At 42.6% G+C, this 19,195-nt stretch overlaps 1 protein-coding gene across 1 annotated transcript in view; it reads right to left on the bottom strand.

Moving 5' to 3' along the window:
• Positions 1-1,128: 1,128 nt before the first annotated feature.
• Positions 1,129-19,195, bottom strand: part of PINX1 (PIN2 (TERF1) interacting telomerase inhibitor 1) — a 103,162-nt gene continuing 85,095 nt past the window's right edge. Inside the window, exon 7 of the mRNA XM_012523538.3 lies at positions 1,129-6,488. Coding sequence (XP_012378992.1) covers positions 6,000-6,488 — 489 coding nt within the window. The 3' untranslated portion in view covers positions 1,129-5,999. The remainder of the gene's footprint in view (positions 6,489-19,195) is intronic.

Raw genomic sequence — 19,195 nt, 5'->3', positions numbered from 1 at the left:
TGGGAAGGAGTTCTACAGCAGCTAGGGGTGTAAGGAGGAAGGTCAGCACGGCTGGGACCGAGTCACTCATCCCAGGAAACCACACGCCTCGAGGCGACAGGCCAGGTGCTGTGGGCTGGGGACCCCTGGACTTCTTGCCGGCTTGTCTCCTCAGGTTCTGAGTACTGGAAGCAGGGCTGCCTTCAGAAGTTTTCCGTTTCTTTTAAACACGTTTGTTGATGCCTGTTTTTGTCCCTCCAGGTCCAGGGTTGTGCATGATTGCCAAGTGAAGCACAGCTACCCGGAGGGAACATCTCCTGCTCCTTCCACATCCCACTCCCAGAACACCAGGCCCCCAACTCAGCCCTCAGCAAATAAGCCAGTGACAGGAGCCATGAGCGGAGCTGGGCTCTGTACTCTCCAACCCATCTTTTCAGGGTGCAACTTAGCTACTTTTTAAATTTTTTAAAGCAGTCTCTGTGGAGGAAGGGAAACCTAAATTTGCTTATTTATTGCACAGAAAAAGATGTTAACAAGGGAGATTTCAGGAGAGAGTTATTCCTCAGGTCACACTCAAATGAGGTGGCAGAGAATTTCTCACTCTTACACCCACCCTGACTAACTTTCACATGCAGGCTACAGAGGGATGCAACACAACCCCTCTCAAAGTCCAAGAGAAAAGCAATGCGTTATGGACAAGGGAGTCCCAGGTACAGCAAGTGTCCATTTCTCACCAGAAACCACGGAGGCAAGAAGGCAGTGGGTTGGCATATTAATACTTGAAGTGCTGAAAGCAAACAATTGCCAACCAAGAATTTTATGTTCAGTGAGACTTTCTTGTGAAAATAGAGATTCACACTTTCCTAAACAAGCAAAAACTGAGGGAGCTCACCACGGGGCCTGCCCGGGAGGGGACGCTGGCAGCAGCTCTCCAGGCCGAGAGCTCATCACCACGGGGCCTGCCCGGGAGGGGACGCTGGCAGCAGCTCTCCAGGCCGAGAGCTCATCACCACGGGGCCTGCCCGGGAGGGGACGCTGGCAGCAGCTCTTCAGACTGAGAGGACCAGACACTGGTTCACAGCAGCATGCAGAAATAAAGACCTCTGCAAGGTAACTATTTGGGTAATTACAAATGCCAGGACTCTTGCATTGTATTTTTTGGTATGTATTTCCACTTCTTACTTCTTATAGGTACTAAAATGCCAATGCATAAAAAATAGTGATAAATCCATGGCTTTGGAATACAATGTACAAAGACATAATTGGTAATAAGTACAAAAAAGGTACAGTACAAAAGGTATAGGAATAAGTGTATGTGACTGCTACTGATGTCAAGTTGAATCAAATTAAATACAATGGTTATATATTTAGAATGTTAAATTTTAACCCCATGGTAACCACAAGGAAAATACATGAAAAATGCAAACAGAAACGAGAAAGGGCTCAATATGGTATAAAACAAAAATTGAATAAATATGAAAATAGGCATTAATGAAAGAATCGAGAGACAAAAAAGGTAGAAGACTTACAAAGACTAAATCGCAAAGTGGAAGAACGCCCTACATCGTTAGCGACTTTTAATGTAAATGGATTAGACTCTCCAACCAAAAGAATAAATAAAAAGGCATGGCCCACCTACACGCTGTCCACAAGAGGGTCACCTTAAACTGAAAGACAGAAGTAGGTTGAAAGTGAAAGGATGAAAAAAATATAGGGAGCAAGCAGTAACCAAGAGAGCTGAGGTGTAGGTAGGGGAAGGGGAGGTAAGGCTTAAAAGGCAGTTTCTATTTGGGAGGACTGGAAAGGTTTGGTAAGGGCTGGTGGTGACGGGAGCACAACACTGGTAATGTGATTAACAGCACTGAATTATAATTTTATGTGGCTAAAAGCAGAACTTTCAGGTTGCATACATGTTACTAGAATAAACATTTTAAAAATCCACACAACTGAACAGCTTGGTGAATCTCAAGTTAATCATGGACTACGGTTAACAGTACGATTATAAAAATGTGCTTTCATCAATTGTAACAAATGTACCAAATGTTAATAGGGGGGTATATGGGAATCCTGTATTTTACGCACAATCTTAAACAAATAGAATTCACCACAGCTTTCCTTAAAATTTCACTGCTAATGCTTGTCCAAAACTGCCACTTGCATTCAGACATGCAAGCAGCACACTATGAACTGTGACAGGTTACTGTGGAGGCTCAGGCGGGAGGGAAGGCTGCACGTCTGCACGAGCCCAGCTCCCGAAGCCGCCCACCACACACTGGCAGCCCAAACGCAGCCGTTTTCCCAACCACTCTTTCTTACAGATCTCCTACTCTCGCTTTTTTCCCCATACTAGTTCCATCAGGGTGTGTAGTGTCGCTTTAGTATAGTCAAAGTTTCCTTAACAGACTGTATACATTTTCGAGTTTAATCACCATCTTTATTAGGACACAATACTAATTTGCTCAATTAGTAATCTAGCACTATTAAATCATGAATCAGAGCACCCAATCTATGACCTTCCAAGTACCACATGCCAGGGCAACAGGCTCCAAATTGCAGTGGTTGCAGAACCTTGCAAGATAAACAGGGTGGTGGGGTGGGAGGGCGTTCTTACTAAAATTGAAATATAGCCTCTGCTTACCGATCCAGAGGCTGAGATCACTTAGGGAGATTGTGCTGAAAACATTTCTCTGATGTTATTTCCTTAACCAAAAAAACACCCCCCCACACACACACAAAAAAAAAAACAAAAACAAAAACAGGTCTCAGCGTGCTCCTGCTAGAGTCAGTGGACATGTGAAGATATGAAGAGGCAGAGGTGTAGACTGTGGCATAAAATAAGTTTCCTCTTTCAGAGGCATCACATATCATTTTAGAAGAAATTCTGTCCTTTTCCATAGACTTGAAAACAGATTTTAAGGAGCTCAGTAACTTATCTAATTTCCCACCAATCTCTTGATCAATTTGGAAAGGAAAATCCATTGAGAATTAGAATATGGAGAGGACTGAAGTGTTTTCTATAGCTCATGTAAACAATATTCATTCAGATTAATTGCAAAACTCTTTGTCATTTATCACATGCTTTTAAGTATACTCGTATTTAAAAAGAATGATGTGCAGTAAGAGCTTCAGTGCCAGAAAATATTGCTAAAGACAGGTGAAACTGGATGTGGCAAGGGCTAAAACTAAGAAAACAGGAGCCTGGGTTTGTAATTACAGAAGAGAGGACTCGAGCACTGTTGTGTATCTTGGAGTGGTATAAATCTAATTATAAAAACAGAAAGAGGCCATTTTATAAAATAAGGTTCACCTGTAAAAATGGGATAATAGTTGCCTCACTGAGGTGTCTGAGGACTAAATGAGTTGATTTATTTAACAGTATTGGAATAGTGCCAGACACACAGGACCTCATACAATTATTATCTATTAAAATTAATATTGCAGGAAAGAAAGCTGCTACAAAACAACATTTAAGAACCTCTTCTTTGGAACATACTTTTCCCTCTGAAAACTGAAGGATGCCTAAAGAAAGTGTTGAATACAAAATTAATGTATCTTAGCTGTGAAGTAATTTGATTTTAAAAATACTTAAAAATATTTAAAAAGCCTACAAAATGCAATTCTCAAAGTATGTATTTGATAGTTCTAACTTCCTCTTAGATCCAGAAAAAGAAACTTGGGAAGAAGAGAGCTGACAATTTTCAGAGAAAACAAGAGGCCATCCCCATCAGAGCAGAGGGCACCTGCGAGCTTGCCCTGGGCACGGGCCTCAGTCCTGGGGCTCACTAGGCCATGACCGCCACTCGGCAGGCCCCTCTCAGCCCCCGAACCAGCGACCACAGCCCCACTCCACAGGCCTCTGCAGGCCACGCGGAAGCAACCCTGAGGCACCAGCGCGCGAACTAACCCCAGGCACCGTTACCCTCGTCAGCACCGCCGCCTCCCACAGCCCGACCCGCACCTGCCTAGATCTGCTGGACGTCACCTGCTTCTTCCCCACTGCCCACAATCCTGTATGTTCCTCCAGCTCTCATTTTAACTGGTAAAGGAAGTTAAAATTAATATAAAACAAAACGGGGAGACGGACGTGGCTCAGGTGCCTGGGCTCCCGTCTACCCTGTGGGAGGCTTGGGTTCGATTCCCGGGTCTCCTGGCAAAGGTGCGCTGGCCCGCGCCGCCGCGGTGTGCTGACGGACTGTGCTGCGTGGAGAGCTGACAGCAGACAGCGAGCGCTACTACAAGAGGGTGGGGGGAGAACAAATAAAATAAATGAAATTTTAAAAAAAAGAAAAAGAGAAATAAAATGACTTTAAAAATAGACAAGTAAATAAGACAAAAAAGATTTTAAAAAAAACAAACCCACAAAAAAAAACCCAAAAACAAAACCTGTCAATATCTTTTTTTTTTTTTTAACTATAGTTTGCTTAAGGTTTCACACCTTCCTGCTTCCTTCTGGAAGTCTGGTTTCATATACAAGATAGGATAAGCAGAGATAATTTGGGCATGTGCCCTCTGTGAAGAAAAGTGACTTTAAAATTCATTGGTGCTTTATTAGACTAGACCATAGCCTAGGATTCTCAGCCCTGTGGGACATGACATAATTTAGGATCTCTTAAGGCTCTGAAGTCAAAAGAATCTTTTCTGTGGGCTTTGTGTGTGTGTTTAACAAACAATTAGCACCATTTAGTATTCTTAAAGACTAAAAATACATTCTTCAAATATCTCAACTTTAAGAATCTTGAGACCATGCTTCATATTCAATATATGTCCCGAAGAGTTACAAGGAGGGCAAAAGGTCACCAGATTGTGCGTGCGCTTTGGTTCCGTTTCCCACTAGCAGTCCACCCATCAGGGGAGGCAGCCGCCGCCTGGGCCCGCCTGGCCCTGCCCTCCAGCCACTCTTGACAGCAGAAGGGTAAGAAGCAGAGCACTGACGACCAGGCGGGGCTGGGCAAGCCCAGGAACTGAGAGCAAGGGGACAGAGCATGAAAGGCAGGCAGGAAGAGCTACAAAGAACAAAACGGCACCGAGGGGAACGTGGAGGAGAAAGCCCCGGGGCACCTTAAGCACGCATTTTCCTCTTCATCATCTGTCCCAAATGGCGCCTGTCTCAAGTGATCTGGTAGACCCAGTTGGGCCAGGACGTGGCGGAAGGCACACACACACTGAGGCCTCACCAAGGGGCTGGAGCCAGGCTGAAGAGCCTTTTAATATTTATATATTACACTTCTAAGAACTTTCACAAGGCGGTCGAATCTAGAGAATGACTGGTTTCAAGGCAAAGTAAATTCTTAGACTCTGAACGTTTTATTCACCTTCTGGGGGCCTCCTAGTCATTAGAAATAAGGCAGATCCCAGCCACTATTTGTCCTCAAGCACCTCCAAGAGGAAATGGCCCTGACTCCCTAACCCTCAGCTAGGAGGCTCAATAGGTCTCTCACAAAGCCGAGCGAGGAAACGGTCCCTAGGAGTCAGCAGGCTCCGGGAGAAGACCTCAAGACACATGGCTGCCGCTGCTTAGTGGAAAACAGTTTCTCCAGAAAGCCCCTCCAATTTGGGGTAGTCATATAATTCCCACTTGGCAAAAATGTTCTAGTTGGCTAAAGAACAAAAGGAATATTTGAATCCAAACTACTGACTCTTAATCCTTTAATTAGACTAAGTCCTCAGAAGGAAGCACTGCTCATTGTTACTAAAGGAAACCAATAGAAACGACAAGCTGTGATACACACACACATATGTACACACCATGCCTCTGTTCACGTGAATGGTGATAAACAAGCCGGTGAAGGGCTCAGTCTAAAAGGGATTTTCTCTGTTTAGGAAAGCCATAATTTGAAACATTAAAAAAAGTTTTCTGGGAATCTGATTTGGGAAAACTGTGGTGTGAGGGCGAGACTCAGCAATCCACAGGCATGTTAAAAGATGTGAACAGTCTATCTTGGTTAAACTGCCCTGACTTCAGGCCAAGGGTTTCTGCCCTGGCAGCACCTGGCATCTAGAAGGTCTTGGCTGGAGATCATTCACTGGGAACGTTTCTTCTTTTTCTTCTTTTTCACTGGTGTTTCATCTAGGGTAGTGGCCACTGCTGCTTCTCTCTGCTTGTTCCGGTTTTTCTTTTCTTTCCTTTCTCTGGGCTTTGGGGCCAAGTCCTGGTCACCAGGTGGCCACACACAACCCTCTCCGCCCAGCTGCTGTTCCCTTTGGCCCCTTCTCTTCGTGGCTGCACACTCAGGGCTCTCTTCCTCTTCTTCCTGAGACTTCTCCTTTTTAGGCTTCTTGGTCTTAGGTTGGGTGTAATTCTCCAGGTTTTTATCTTTTTTTTCTTTGTTTCTTTTCTTTCCCTTTTTCCATTCAATTTGGTTCTCTGAAAGATCAGGACCTACAGCTATGACTTGTGGTCTGTTCTTTAGCTCTGCCATCCTCTTGGCAAAATACTCCTGGATGGTGAAGGCACTGGTTGTTGTCGTGGAAGCCTCATTCTCATCTGGAGTGGTGCGCCCGGGACCATCCTAAGGTGCGGTAGAAAAGGTAAAGACTGGTTAAACAACAGCTGTTTATTCCTCACCGTCCTGCACTTACAAGGAACTATCAGGCCAGCTGATGGGCCAGCTTCCCCACCCCCACCGCTCCTGTTCCTTCTCCCCTCTGGTATGCAAAGCATAGAACAAGGCGGCCATAAACTTTGGTTGACTAATCCACGGCGTAAAAGACTGAACATCTAGCACCAAAGATTGAACATCTTCAGAAGTCAGCTGGCAAGTCAGCTGGATGAAATTCTGAGTATCTCCTTAGAACAATATTTTAAATGACTGTTTAGTTCCCAGTGTCTCCCATAAAGAAGGGACACTGAAATTGTGGAGCCTTGTGATTTTGTTACAAACATAGTTCGGCTACCTTATGCTGCACAGGGCTTTATGCGCTGACCCAGAAACTCAGGTGCCACTTAGGTATGCTAACGCTTCCCATGAGCGCAGGGTCCAGACGCCACCTGCGGAGGGAGCGCGCTTCCTCCCTCTGGTTGCTGCTCTGGAGGTGCACGGGTTCCGCTCTCCCCAGAAGAGCAGGTCGCTGGAGGAGGCCCTCTTCCTCCCCTGGGGCTGGGCAGAAGGAAGGTGGGAGCTGCGCTCATCCCTCTATCAAAAGGGTCTAGATACCCAAGGCTTGTGGGCCTTGCTTTTAAATTTGAAGAACTACTCCCTCACAATAGCTGGATTAAATGCAGTTTACATTTTAATTTTAAATAAATACATTTAGTGGCAAGGCTTGAGGAGACAGAAAATTCCTAACATAATAGATTGAAATAAATAATGAGATGCTCACATCAACATATAGGTTATGGTTGGTTGAAATTAAGGGGATGAAAGTATGTGTGAAAAAGTAAGCACCTCAAATTTAAACATAAGGAATATGTTTTTAGTAAAGTCAGTGCCCAGATTTTTAACATAATCAAGCTGTTAAATAATACAATAATGCTAAACTTAGGTTTTTATAATTACCTGGCTGCTTCTTTCATACCATATTCACTTATTCTCACAGGAAGAAAGACAGTGTTATACCCATTTATGTTGGGAGGGTGGGAAGGAATGAGTTTCTGAATAAATCAATTCCCAAATCAGAATTCTACAAATTATTGTGAACTTGGCTAGTAAAGGCTCTGCTTAAGTGGCTAACAAATTCTAGGTCAATACATATGACACCATGGCACTCAAAAACGAGCAAAGAAGAATGAAAAGTAAGGTCATATTTGAAATTACAGCAGAATCCATTATTAATATCAACAGAAAACTGGACCTAGAGTAGCAATTGCCCCAGCGGGCTTTCACCTACAGGTAACCTTATCAACAATACAACTACTTATCAAAACAATACAAACTTTACATCAGACTAAAAAAAAGTCAGGTGGTCAAATTTGAAGTTTCAAAATGTCAAATACAGAACACACAGAATAAATTAATTGAGTTTGGGAAAGGAGTTTTAAGTTCATCCACCAGCATTCAATTTATACTGGAATCCCATCGGACAATTTTGAGAAAATTTGAAAAAAAAAGAGCTGCCCCAGAAGACAAAACCCAGTACCCAGACCACGCCGTCTTCTTGTTCCTCAAAGCTGAAGGGGTGAGACTCCGAGCGGCTGGCGAGGCCTCCCTGGTCCGGGCATCCGCACGCGGTGGACAGGCCGTGGCCGCGCATTCGCCCTTCCGCCAGGAAGGCGGCCCTGTAGGTCAAGGAGGCCCGCGTGGGCTCAAAGCAGGAAGGGCTGTCCCACGTGGCCAGCGCTTCTGGAGGCGTGGGCACTGGGAACTCAAATTCCAGCTGCACCCTATGGCTCCCTACACCTTGCTCACCTATTCTGAATTCCTGCCTTTAGCAGTTTAATCACAGGACTAATTGCTAGTATTAATCAAAATTTTAATTATTAGGAAATACAAGGCCCTTTCTCTGTCAGGCCTTTTGTTGATTTCAGTAGACCTTTTTAATCCCAGAAAATAACTGTTCAAAATGACTTCTAAGATAATAAGGATTTTAAGAGCCATGGACCACCACCACACAGCAAGCTGAGCATACCATGGAGACAAGCAACTTGGAGTAACTTGAAGACCTTCAGTTTTAAAGCAAGCTCTTACCAGGGGAGGTAAGGTTAGCAAAATCACCTTGCCAAACACCCAACTTAAGCTCAGGGATTCAGTAAACCTCTTTTTCTTAATTCCCTTTTCTCCTAATTCTTACAACTTCTCTGGGCCTCAGTTACCAATCAAGTAAAATGAGTAGGTTAAATCAGAAGATTTCTGAGGTCCCTCGCAGGGCTAAAATGTACTTATCTTTGAAAAGACACCTAGGCTGGCCATTATTCTATGACACAAGAGTGTAGAGAAGGTATGTGGGGTAGTATGAGCTGGCAGCACAGATCAGTTCAGTATATAGAAAAATATCACCCCTACTGTCAAGTAAGGATGGCAGGGGTGATGATAAAATAGCTACAGTCTACCCATGAAAAATACTCTTGGCAAACAACCAAAGATCAGATCCCTTCTATTCTTTAAAATTACTTTTATTGAGAAAATTAACTCCCCATTTCAGTGTGGAGGCCACCAAGTTAAAGGTTCTAGCACAGAACCAGGCTCCTGGGGCAGCATTCCGTCCCCATCCTCCTTCCAGAAGTGGCCTGTTCTACTCCTGTTTTGGTCCAGGTTCAGCTCACATCTCACTTCCCACAAGAAATCTTGCTATTCCAGCCTACAGTGCTCTCCAGTTTTCCTGAATCCTTTGGTACTAACTGCTGGACCCTTTGCTGTTTTGTTTTCTTAAAAAAATTGTTTCACAGGTTAACCTTGTCTGTTCTTAGAAAGATTCAGACATCTCATTTCCTTCAGAGCTTATGAATCCTCAGTATGTATTAAAAAACATTTCATGACTGATTTCCCCAAATGACAGCTAGGACCTTAATTTCTACCCAATCAGTAAATATTCTGTGGATTAAAAACTTTTAGGAGACAACTAAGGAGGATCTGCTTCCCACTTTCCACTTCATAGAATCTTAAATTTTTTTTTTTTTGAAGCACTGGGACAAGCGATTGAACCCAGGACCATGTATGTAATGTAATTCACATTACAACCGCTTGAGCTATATCTGCTCTGAACCTTAAAATTTTAAAGCTAGAAGAACCTTGTGATAGCATTCAGCTCAATCACACAGAGAAACCTGACCTGAAGGCAGGCAGCTATCAATCCTTAAACGCCTTCACCAGCCCAGCCACTTAAAATACCACATGTCATCTCCTACAACTCTCACAGTAACCTGAAAGTAAGCGTTCTCTATTTTACAGAGATAGAAACGAGACGAGCCAGAGCACTCAATCTACAGAAGGCCTCCTGACTGGAAGTGGTAGCCCTAAGGCTGCCAGGCTCCAGAGCCCTTGTTCCCCCACCACAGAATCCTGACTTTTAGGCTAGTGATATTTCTCTGCATTACAAACACTCATTTTTTTCACCTTTTCTCTCTCATCAGAAGTCATCATAACACTAAAACATAGTTTATCAACAGATCATTTATTACAGAGTCTACGTTTGACCCATGCTCAACTTGAGGGGAGAAGTTAACTGATGCAAATAAAGAAAAAAGCATCCATACAGAACTTTTAAAGTGTAATCAAGTAGGTGGCTGGACACCATAATTCATGTCCACGACAAAACTTCCTCAGTATGCTACATTTACTAAGTAAATATTTTCTATTTACATTCACATTACAACAAGCACAAACTTGGTTTTCCTGACAAAGGAAACATAGACTAGTTTTGGAGATACCTCAAGAAAAATAATATAAAAATGTATAATTAAGATAAAAGCATAAAGGGAAAGAAAATCAGGAAATTGTCTTAATATATAGTCTTGAAAACTGATTGAAAACATAAAAAAGAATCCTTCAAAAGTTTCACATAGAAAAAAAGTCAACAGAAAGAGAAATTACTTTATAAACAGATAACTATATTATCTAGATTGCAATTCATATAAATAAAAAATAGCCTGAAACAAGGCATAGGAGTTTTATATATTTTGGTTCATTTTTTTTCAAGTTAGCACATCAATTCACTGGACCAAGTACGACTGTTTTAAAGCAGGAAGTAAAAGCCAAGTCCAACTCCCTACCTGAGGTAAGAAGCCCTCCTGGACACATGTCTGGTCAACTTCCCCCTGGATGCTTCTAACTCGGAGAGCGGATTATGCTGGGTGGCGTCCATCCCACTGTTAGCCCTCTTTATCTCAGTTTCTCACCAGCAAAGGAAAGATTCAAGTGGTTCACACATATTACTACGTGCCATGATTAGAGCTGGAGAATCTTACAAGTTAAAGCCTATCTCTGGCAATTCCAGTTTACCATTGAGGGGGAAAAAAGTGGATGCAAAAGCAAAGAAGTCTTAGGATATCAGCTATAATACAGCAAAACTCTCGCGTGTATCTGAAAGACACAGAAGTATGTATGTCAGCTTTTTCTCAAATGTCTACTGTATCCATTCTTTGCGTCTTTTACATGTTCTATCTAGAAGTTTTGCAACTCAGTGAGTCATCTATGCAAGCTCTTTCGGGTTCACAAAGGATTTCACTCATATCATTCTAACACATATACAGAGATGGATTCATAGTAAATTGCCCCAAAATAAAAAGGATTCTTTTTATTACCCTTAGAAAAATGTTTCACTCTTTTGGGGCACGGAAATTTCAGCAGTTTGCATAGGGTTTGGAAAGAGAATTTAGAGTAGTGTTTGGGGCCAAAGCACCAAAAATAGAAAAATCTTACTACTGATAAGTATACTAGTCAAGGCAAAACTTTTCAACTCACCAGTCTTTCTCACATATTACTGCTGATCTTAAGTGACAATATATGATTTCAACTTTTTGATTTCCACAGTAAAGACAGAAATCATGCTACAACAGTAATTCTCCGACGAACTTTTCAATGAAAGAAAAAGTAGACACCAAGAGCTCAGGGAGAATGAATTCAGCAGTGGGGTTATCAGCTCCGACGGCCATTGCTTGTGATGACAAAGGGTCACTTCCACCACAGCTGGTCTGCCATCAACATGCACAGTGCTGGATTAGTCTGTGAAAAGTGTAAGCTTGGCCAAAGAACGTTTTGTACCTTTTACAAACTTTTCAGATTAGTTCCGACAAACACAAATTACACCTGGACATATTCCTGGGAGATAGAAATTGCACCCACACATTCTGGACAGAGCTACAGTAATGAATGAAGAGACTTTATGTGATTCACCCAAAAGGAGGCACGGCATGTTCTTTAAACCTTCCCAACAGAGGGGCAAAACGTGCTGACTCAGCCACTCACCTCTCTGGCCTAGAATGTTTTTCCAGATCCCTTATGGCGAGTCGTGTGCATCACTTCCCTGAAGATCAAGTGCAAGACTGCCGCCTTCAACAAGCCTAGCCCAGGGGAACATCGCCTCTTGCTTACTATCTATGGCCACAACTAACTGCTTCGATTCTGCTTTTGAATAATTTGCTTTATAAGCGCCTGCATCCAGCACTAACCAGGTACAAACGTATGGTGAGTGCGCAATGACAGCACATGACACCAAGCCCAACTAGATCGAGGCGGTGAAGCGCCTCCCCTGCTTCATCACACGTCACTGCTTGTCACCACGCACGTGCCTGCATTTCAGGTGAGCCTAATGACCAGACTGTAGGTACTGCAAGGAGGAGGAAAGCAAATCAGCATTTGGTAGGGTCTATGCTTTCCACCCTCCTATGAAACCACTCAGCCACTGTCTTGGAATCCCAGGCCACCTGCCCCTCTCCAGCACTTCATTTCAGATCTCTGCTCAAAGGCCACTTCATTCAGGAAGGCGTCCCTGACCATCCTGCAGGAAACGGCGCCTCCCCATCACCTTCCATTCCATCACCTGGCTCCACTTCTGTTCACAGCACTGCTGATTGACATTTTTTATCTGCCCCCTTTCACCTCTAGCATGAAAACTCCAGCACTGTAGGGATTTTCATTTGAATACTACTATATCTGAACTTTAGAACAGTGCCAGCACACAGTAGGTATATAGTGAATATTTGCTGAATGAATACACTTTTTATAAAAATTGATCTGCTCGTGTGAACTGCAGAGCTGACCTTGGGGAATGTTAGCTACTTCTGAAGTTTTGGTTTTGATTTGTTTTCACGGGAGGGCTGTGAGTTTTGATGAAGTCCTCAACGTCACAGCGGAGTGTCTACCTTATGAACTAGGCTACTGAACGGCAGGGAAGCTGCTGCCAACTGCTGCCTGTTTTTGAGCAGAGGATGGCAGACATGGAAAAAGTTTTGTTATCAAGTGATTTCACATCAAAGAGAACTGTCAACAGCCCTGCAATTATGCAGAGATATTAATAATTGGGCATATGAACTTTGTTTGGAATTTATAGTCTCAGATAAACGAACTGGACATCTTTAGAGCAGATAATGGGACCTGCGTGTCAGGGGTGGGTGGGGTGTGCTGAATAGCCTGCTTTTCACCAGACTATAGTCGAGCACTAGAAATAATGCCAAAATCCTCATATGGAGGCCAGTGTTAATAAAGCTGTTCATTTCCCCCCCATTTGCCTATTCAGCTGCTCAAATTATCACTCATTAAGAAAAGCCAACATAAATATGTTTAAAAGGATGGTTCTCCATGGCAACAACTTCTCAAGTAACTGACAGAAGAATTAGAGTCAAAGAGCCCCTGGGGGAAAAGAGGGGAAAGAAAAAGATGAGCAGGCTTCCAGCCCCCCTGGAAGGGCCTAAGGCCTGGAAAGTTACCGTGACCCACGTGACAACACTTCCTAACACACTGGCCATTGCAAGATAAATGAGGCTCTTCCAAAGTCAGAAATGATCAATGTGACATAAGAAGGAATTTCTTTGAATGAAGTCTAAAAATAATCCAAATTGACTGTATTTTATAATTCTAGGTCAACTGGATCTCTTCCCTACTCTCCAGAGGCAGGACAAACAGCTTTTAAAAGTAGTTGATGACTAGGACTTGAATCTCTTAAGAACAGAAGCAGAGGCTTAGAGAGAGCCCTGTCTCTTCCACTCCATGGGAAGATCTAAAAATTGCTTAAGAATCATGAAAACCCAGATTTCTCTTACTCATTATAGAAAGCAGAGAAACCAGGAACAGAATATGAAGTTATCTGGAATAAATAGTCAAGATTATTTTTAAGAGAATGGTAAATTAACTTAGGCTGGTAAGTTCATTAAGGAAAAAACATGTCCCTTCAATGGGTCCTTGTATACAGTACTATATAAGGCTAATATCTTCATTGAATCATTTTAATTCAGAAATCAAAGTTGCAAATCAAAAACATTTTTAAAAAAGTTTTAGAATAAAATTTGGTAAGGCCAAATAATTCTGTGTGTAATGCCTACGGAAGCTAGTAAATTTAATTCTGAACTCAATTAGTCATATGATAAAAGGTAAGTGATACAAAAACAGTGCACTGGGAGGATTTATTATTGGAATAGACAAAAACTGAAAAACAAAACTAACTACAAAACTCTACTAAAGAAAAGCTCTAAGTAAACTGAGATTACAATTCCAAAGAGCTCAAGATTATAAAAATATAGCCTGCTATGAAATATACAATCATATAATGACTTCTTCTTAGTTTTACAATAGCTTTAATTCATTTTATAACCTTTTAAAAAGATAAAAACTTTTAGTATTGCATTTAGTGAAAAAGAACAAGAAACTGTCTCCCTACCTGCTCTGAATCCAGAAAGGTTCCTTCAAGTAAGCCCTGCCTCTCGTTTGCCACAAAGCATGACCAGCATGACGTGCCACATAAGGGTCAGGTGCACGGCTGCAGTCCCTCACTGCTCTGACATCTTTAAAAAACAGTGCTTTTCAAACTACCGCGGGAGAAGGACCAGCTTATTATTATTTTTTAAATCTCCAATTCATTGTGGGCCAATATTTTTGCAAAATACAAAAAAATGAATTACTAGGAAAACTGGGACAAAGGTTTTTCAATGCTTACTCTCACGCTCAGTCCTTGTCTGGCCATGGACTAGTCTGTGGACACACCCTGAATAACACTACTATAAATAATGGCCATCAAATGAAAGGAGAAACTGGTGCTGAACTCAGCATGGACTTGGAAAGTAGAAGTCGCACTGACCTGGGCTGTCTGAAGATCTGACTCACCCGATGGTAGAACATGTGATCCAGGACCAGTCACTGGCTTTCCTGGGCCTCAAATGTAATTATTTGCAAAAGGATGCAGGGTTCCTCAGTGACTTTTTTCAAACACAGTTTGTATTGCATGCCTTTCTTCATATGAAAGCACAGACAGAAGGCCGATATGTGTTAACACATCAGAAGGGCTGTAGTTGAGGTGGGGCTGGGGGATCCCAAAGCTCATGTTTTAATCCTCCCAAGGCATCTCTGAGGAACATCTAGGGCGCTATGGGAAGGAATGTGAAAATCAACAGGAATGTTTTTTAAGGCGCTTTTTACAGTTCCAACATTATAGCCTAGACAATTTCATAGTACTCTGCAACCTGAGACCAATAAGCTTTTGAGAATAAAATCATACCTTTAATGTTATATAATATACACAATTCTCAAGCTCTTAACTTTTAGAATTTCAACAACTGGCTGTTTGTCTAAACTGTCCAGCAAACCAGTTTCTTCCCAGAATGGTGGGGAAGTACCCATCTGGTCACCACCTCGGTCAAGTCTGGCCTGGCAAACTGGGTCCTCCTTGAGGCTGCAAAGGACTCAGCGCTGCTCGGCTGGGCCAGGAGGAGGAGTGGGACCACCCAGAGGCGCCACAGTGTTCCTTCCACACTCACTTCTGAACAGGAGACGGAAACACAGCATCATCTTTTCAGTCAGCCATTCCCCACGCTCTAACCCCGTATTCCCCTTACTCCTATTTTCATTACTACACAGGATGAAAATCTGGGTGAGAATGTTATTTCTGCTTTCCTGGCAGGATGTAATGGTAGAAGGAAAAACGACCCAATATTTCATTCTTCTTTAACACTAGGCCATTTATATGTCAATTTCTTATTATCACAAAGCTCTTAAAACCTTTTGCTTGATCTGTCAACAACCACCACCAAAAAACCACACATCTGATCCTTTGGGGCCAAATTTATATCCTGGCAAATGCTAACCAAATAAAACAGTCTGGTGACTTAACAACCTGTTAAATTTTGGTAGTCACCACCCTCCTACCACTTCTTTTTTAAAAAAATAAATGTCTTTATTATGAGGTTAACAATTGCTTATCTAGAAGACAGCATTTAGTCTTTACTGTTACTGAAACAGCTCTCAAAAAGCAATAACCCACTTTGTACTTTCTGGCTCCTACAGTAAGAAGAGGCAGGCCCCCAAGCCCTGTTTGAAGTCCTTGCTGCCAGGAGATGCAGTGTGTCTCTTGTCCTAGGACAGGAAAAGGATGCACTCTCAGCACCATGTGCAGTGGGGAGATAAGACCAGAGATTTCTGTCCACAGCCCCTTATCAGCTTTTCCTGCCACTTTCCAGAGCAGACAGCACCCCGACTGGCAATAAACTAAACTCATTTAAGGGGGGCTGGGTGTGTAAGTGTCTTAGGCATTGGGGGAGTGAGATGGAGAGGGGTATAGAATGAGGAAAAGAGAATAGGTTTTAAATATATCTTAAAATAGTTTAGCCTAAATAAAATTACATTAAAAAAACAAAACAAAAAAAACCACCGTTTTTTTCCACCTCTTGTTTGTTTAACTTTGCAACAGGGATAGAAGTTTTCCTAAGAACTTCCTTTCTGTTTGGAATGTACTGCCACTTTTCTTGCTCTGAGCCCTGCCCCTACCGGTCTCAGGCTACTGCCTCCTGAGCACGTAGCGCAGGCTCTGTGCGGCGTCGGGGCCCACAGCGCGCGGGCTGGGAAAGGGCCCCCACAGGCACATAGCCTCCACCCAGACCAGCAGAGCCTTCTGGGCCAGGCACTCGTCCACACGGGCACTCCACTGCTGTACTGCCGAGGACCAGGCAGAGCCACGAGAGAGACCCCTCCAAACGCAGGAGGCCGCCGCCCGCTTTGCTCTGCGCGAGCCACGCCTGTGACTGCGGGGAGGCTGACTTTAGAAGCCCTGGCCTGCGGACAGGGGATTAGACGACAAAACGACTTAAAATCCTGTCATGGAATCAGTTATTTCTAATATACTTATGTGAAAGTAATACATCTCTGGCAGTTGTTTTTAATATTCTGGAAATTTTCAGACACAAAGCAAAGTAGAAAAAATCGTATAATGTATCCATTACTCAGTTTCAACAATTGCCAATATGGAGCCACATAGCTTAGCCTACTCTCCACCCATCAATTCAGAGTAAATCATAAATATCATAAACTTTCAGCTATAAATATTTCACTAAGTATCTTTAAAGGGTAACAACTCTAAGACTCATACCTGTAATCCAGTATCACATAAAAAGGTCAAAAATTCCTAATGTTAACCAGGTAATCTGTATTCACATTCCCCGTATTTACTGTCTCGAGTTTTTCTTATTTTTTAAAATCAGTTTCCAAATTAAGGTCCGTACACTGTGATTAGGTGATGCATCGCTAAAGTTTTTATATTATAGGTCCCCACTCTCTTATGTTTTTGCAATTTTTTATTGATGACACCAGGCCATTTGTCCTGCAATCTGAATTTTGCTGACTATATCCACATGTTGTATTTAACAGGCTCCTCTGCCCTGTGCATTTCCTGTAAAGTTAAATCTGGACGCTTAATAAGATTCAGGTTTGGTATGTTAGAGGTGGTGAAACCACCTCAAAGGCAGACGTGTGCGTTTCCTGAAGACATGGAGTTTCTCTTTCTGTGATGTTAGCAGCTACTGACATTGCCTGCGTCTACTGTTCCTCTCATCTACCTGATAATCCCAGGTACAGATTATGTAGGAAAGGCAGGATAGTCTTCACATTTTCCTTTACTTGACCAGTTTCCAAAACAATGAGGTGGTTCATTAGTGTATTATAAAGTGGGATGGACTCACAGGTCAGCTTGGCTGACCTGTGGTGTTCCTTCCTCTGATTCATAATGCCTGTAGTATGAGAAGCCTGCAAGTCCTCAGACTTCCAGATAATTACTGAAACTGAGTAATGGGTAGAGAATACCCCCAATTTATCTGACCCTAGAATCCTTTTTGGTATTGACATCCCATGGGAGAAGCGCTCTGCTGAACCTACTTTGAGCTTGATTCACCTTGGTCTTTACATTCCTTTTAGCAATGGGCAATATGCGTTATGCGAAAATAGCAGGAACATAGTAGGAAGTGAAGGGGGTCACACCAAGCTTCTGCTGGGGAACACTAACTAGTGTGGTGGGTGACTCTGGAAGAACAGGTTAATGTTCCTCAGCATTCCATTACCTATTCCCAGGCTTAGCCAGAAAAATCACTTTTCCATTTTGGAATGGAAGGTGGCAGAGAAACAGCATGTCCTAAATTATGCTAAGTGAGTAGTCATGTATCAAGTTTTAAGACCTACAATCCACCTAATCAAGGGGTTCATTTGAGAAGCATGTTTTCTTTAGAGGACTGTGAGCAAGCAATAAGAGCTTTGCAATCTGACCAGTCAGACAAGCAGAGTGAAGAGAAAGATCTTGGAGTAAGGCTCCATTTAAAGAGTGTGCAAAGTTCAAACTACAAAATTGTGAATGCATTTATAATATAATTGAGAGGATAAAAATGGAGAACATAATCAGGAGTCAATGAACATGTAACAATATTAAATTTTTAAAAAGCAATTCCTTTTTGTGTGCTTTATGTATCTTAAAAAAAAAAGATAATTTAAAAAAAAGCAATTCCTGAAAGAAAAATGAAACAGAAGACTCTGCAACTAGTTGACTGATTAACCACACGTAACTGACTGAATAACCACACACAAAGAAACAGTCCAAACGACTTTAAAGCGCATTAATCTGACTGTACATACGTAATGGGATATACTCTAAAAACACAAAGAATAGGCAAAACAAACAACCAGTTGGATCTACTTTTTTTTTTTTTTTGATAATCATATAGTGGTGCTGTTCTGTGACTGTTGTGTGTAATGAGAAATAAGCTAATTAGTAATGTTATATTTTAATGCTTTTATTTCTGGACTCTTATCAATTCAAGAAATACTTATTGTTGGTAAAGATATGAGATTAACGATCTAGAAAAAAAGACCAACCTAGCAGCAATTAGAAACCCTGGTGCACAAACTGTGGTCTCTAAATATCATTTACCACAAAATGTTATCAGGGAAAATTTTTAGACCCAGAATCTAGGCCTGCAAATGCATAAAAGGTGCATGGAGGGAAGTGAACTTGGCCCAGTGGTTAGGGTGTCCGTCTATCATATGGGAGGTCCGTGGTTCAAACCCTGGGCCTCCTTGACCCGTGTGGAGCTGGCCCATGCGCAGTGCTGATGCGCGCAAGGAGTGCCAGGCCACGCAGGGTGTCCCCCGCTTAGGGGAGCCCCACGTGCAGGAGTGTGCCCCATAAGGAGAGCTGCCCAGCACAAAAGTGCAGCCTGCTCAGGAATGGCGCCGCACACACGGAGAGCTGACACAGAGCTGACACAACAAGATGACCCAACAACAACAAAAAAAACACAGATTCCTTTGCCGCTGATAACAACAGAAATGGACAAAGATGACGCAGCAAATAGACACAGAGAACAGACAACAGGGGT

The sequence above is a fragment of the Dasypus novemcinctus genome, chromosome 25, assembly GCF_030445035.2.
Source record: "Dasypus novemcinctus isolate mDasNov1 chromosome 25, mDasNov1.1.hap2, whole genome shotgun sequence".
Lineage (NCBI taxonomy): Eukaryota > Metazoa > Chordata > Mammalia > Cingulata > Dasypodidae > Dasypus > Dasypus novemcinctus.
This window is presented reverse-complemented; position numbering and strand designations above follow the sequence as displayed.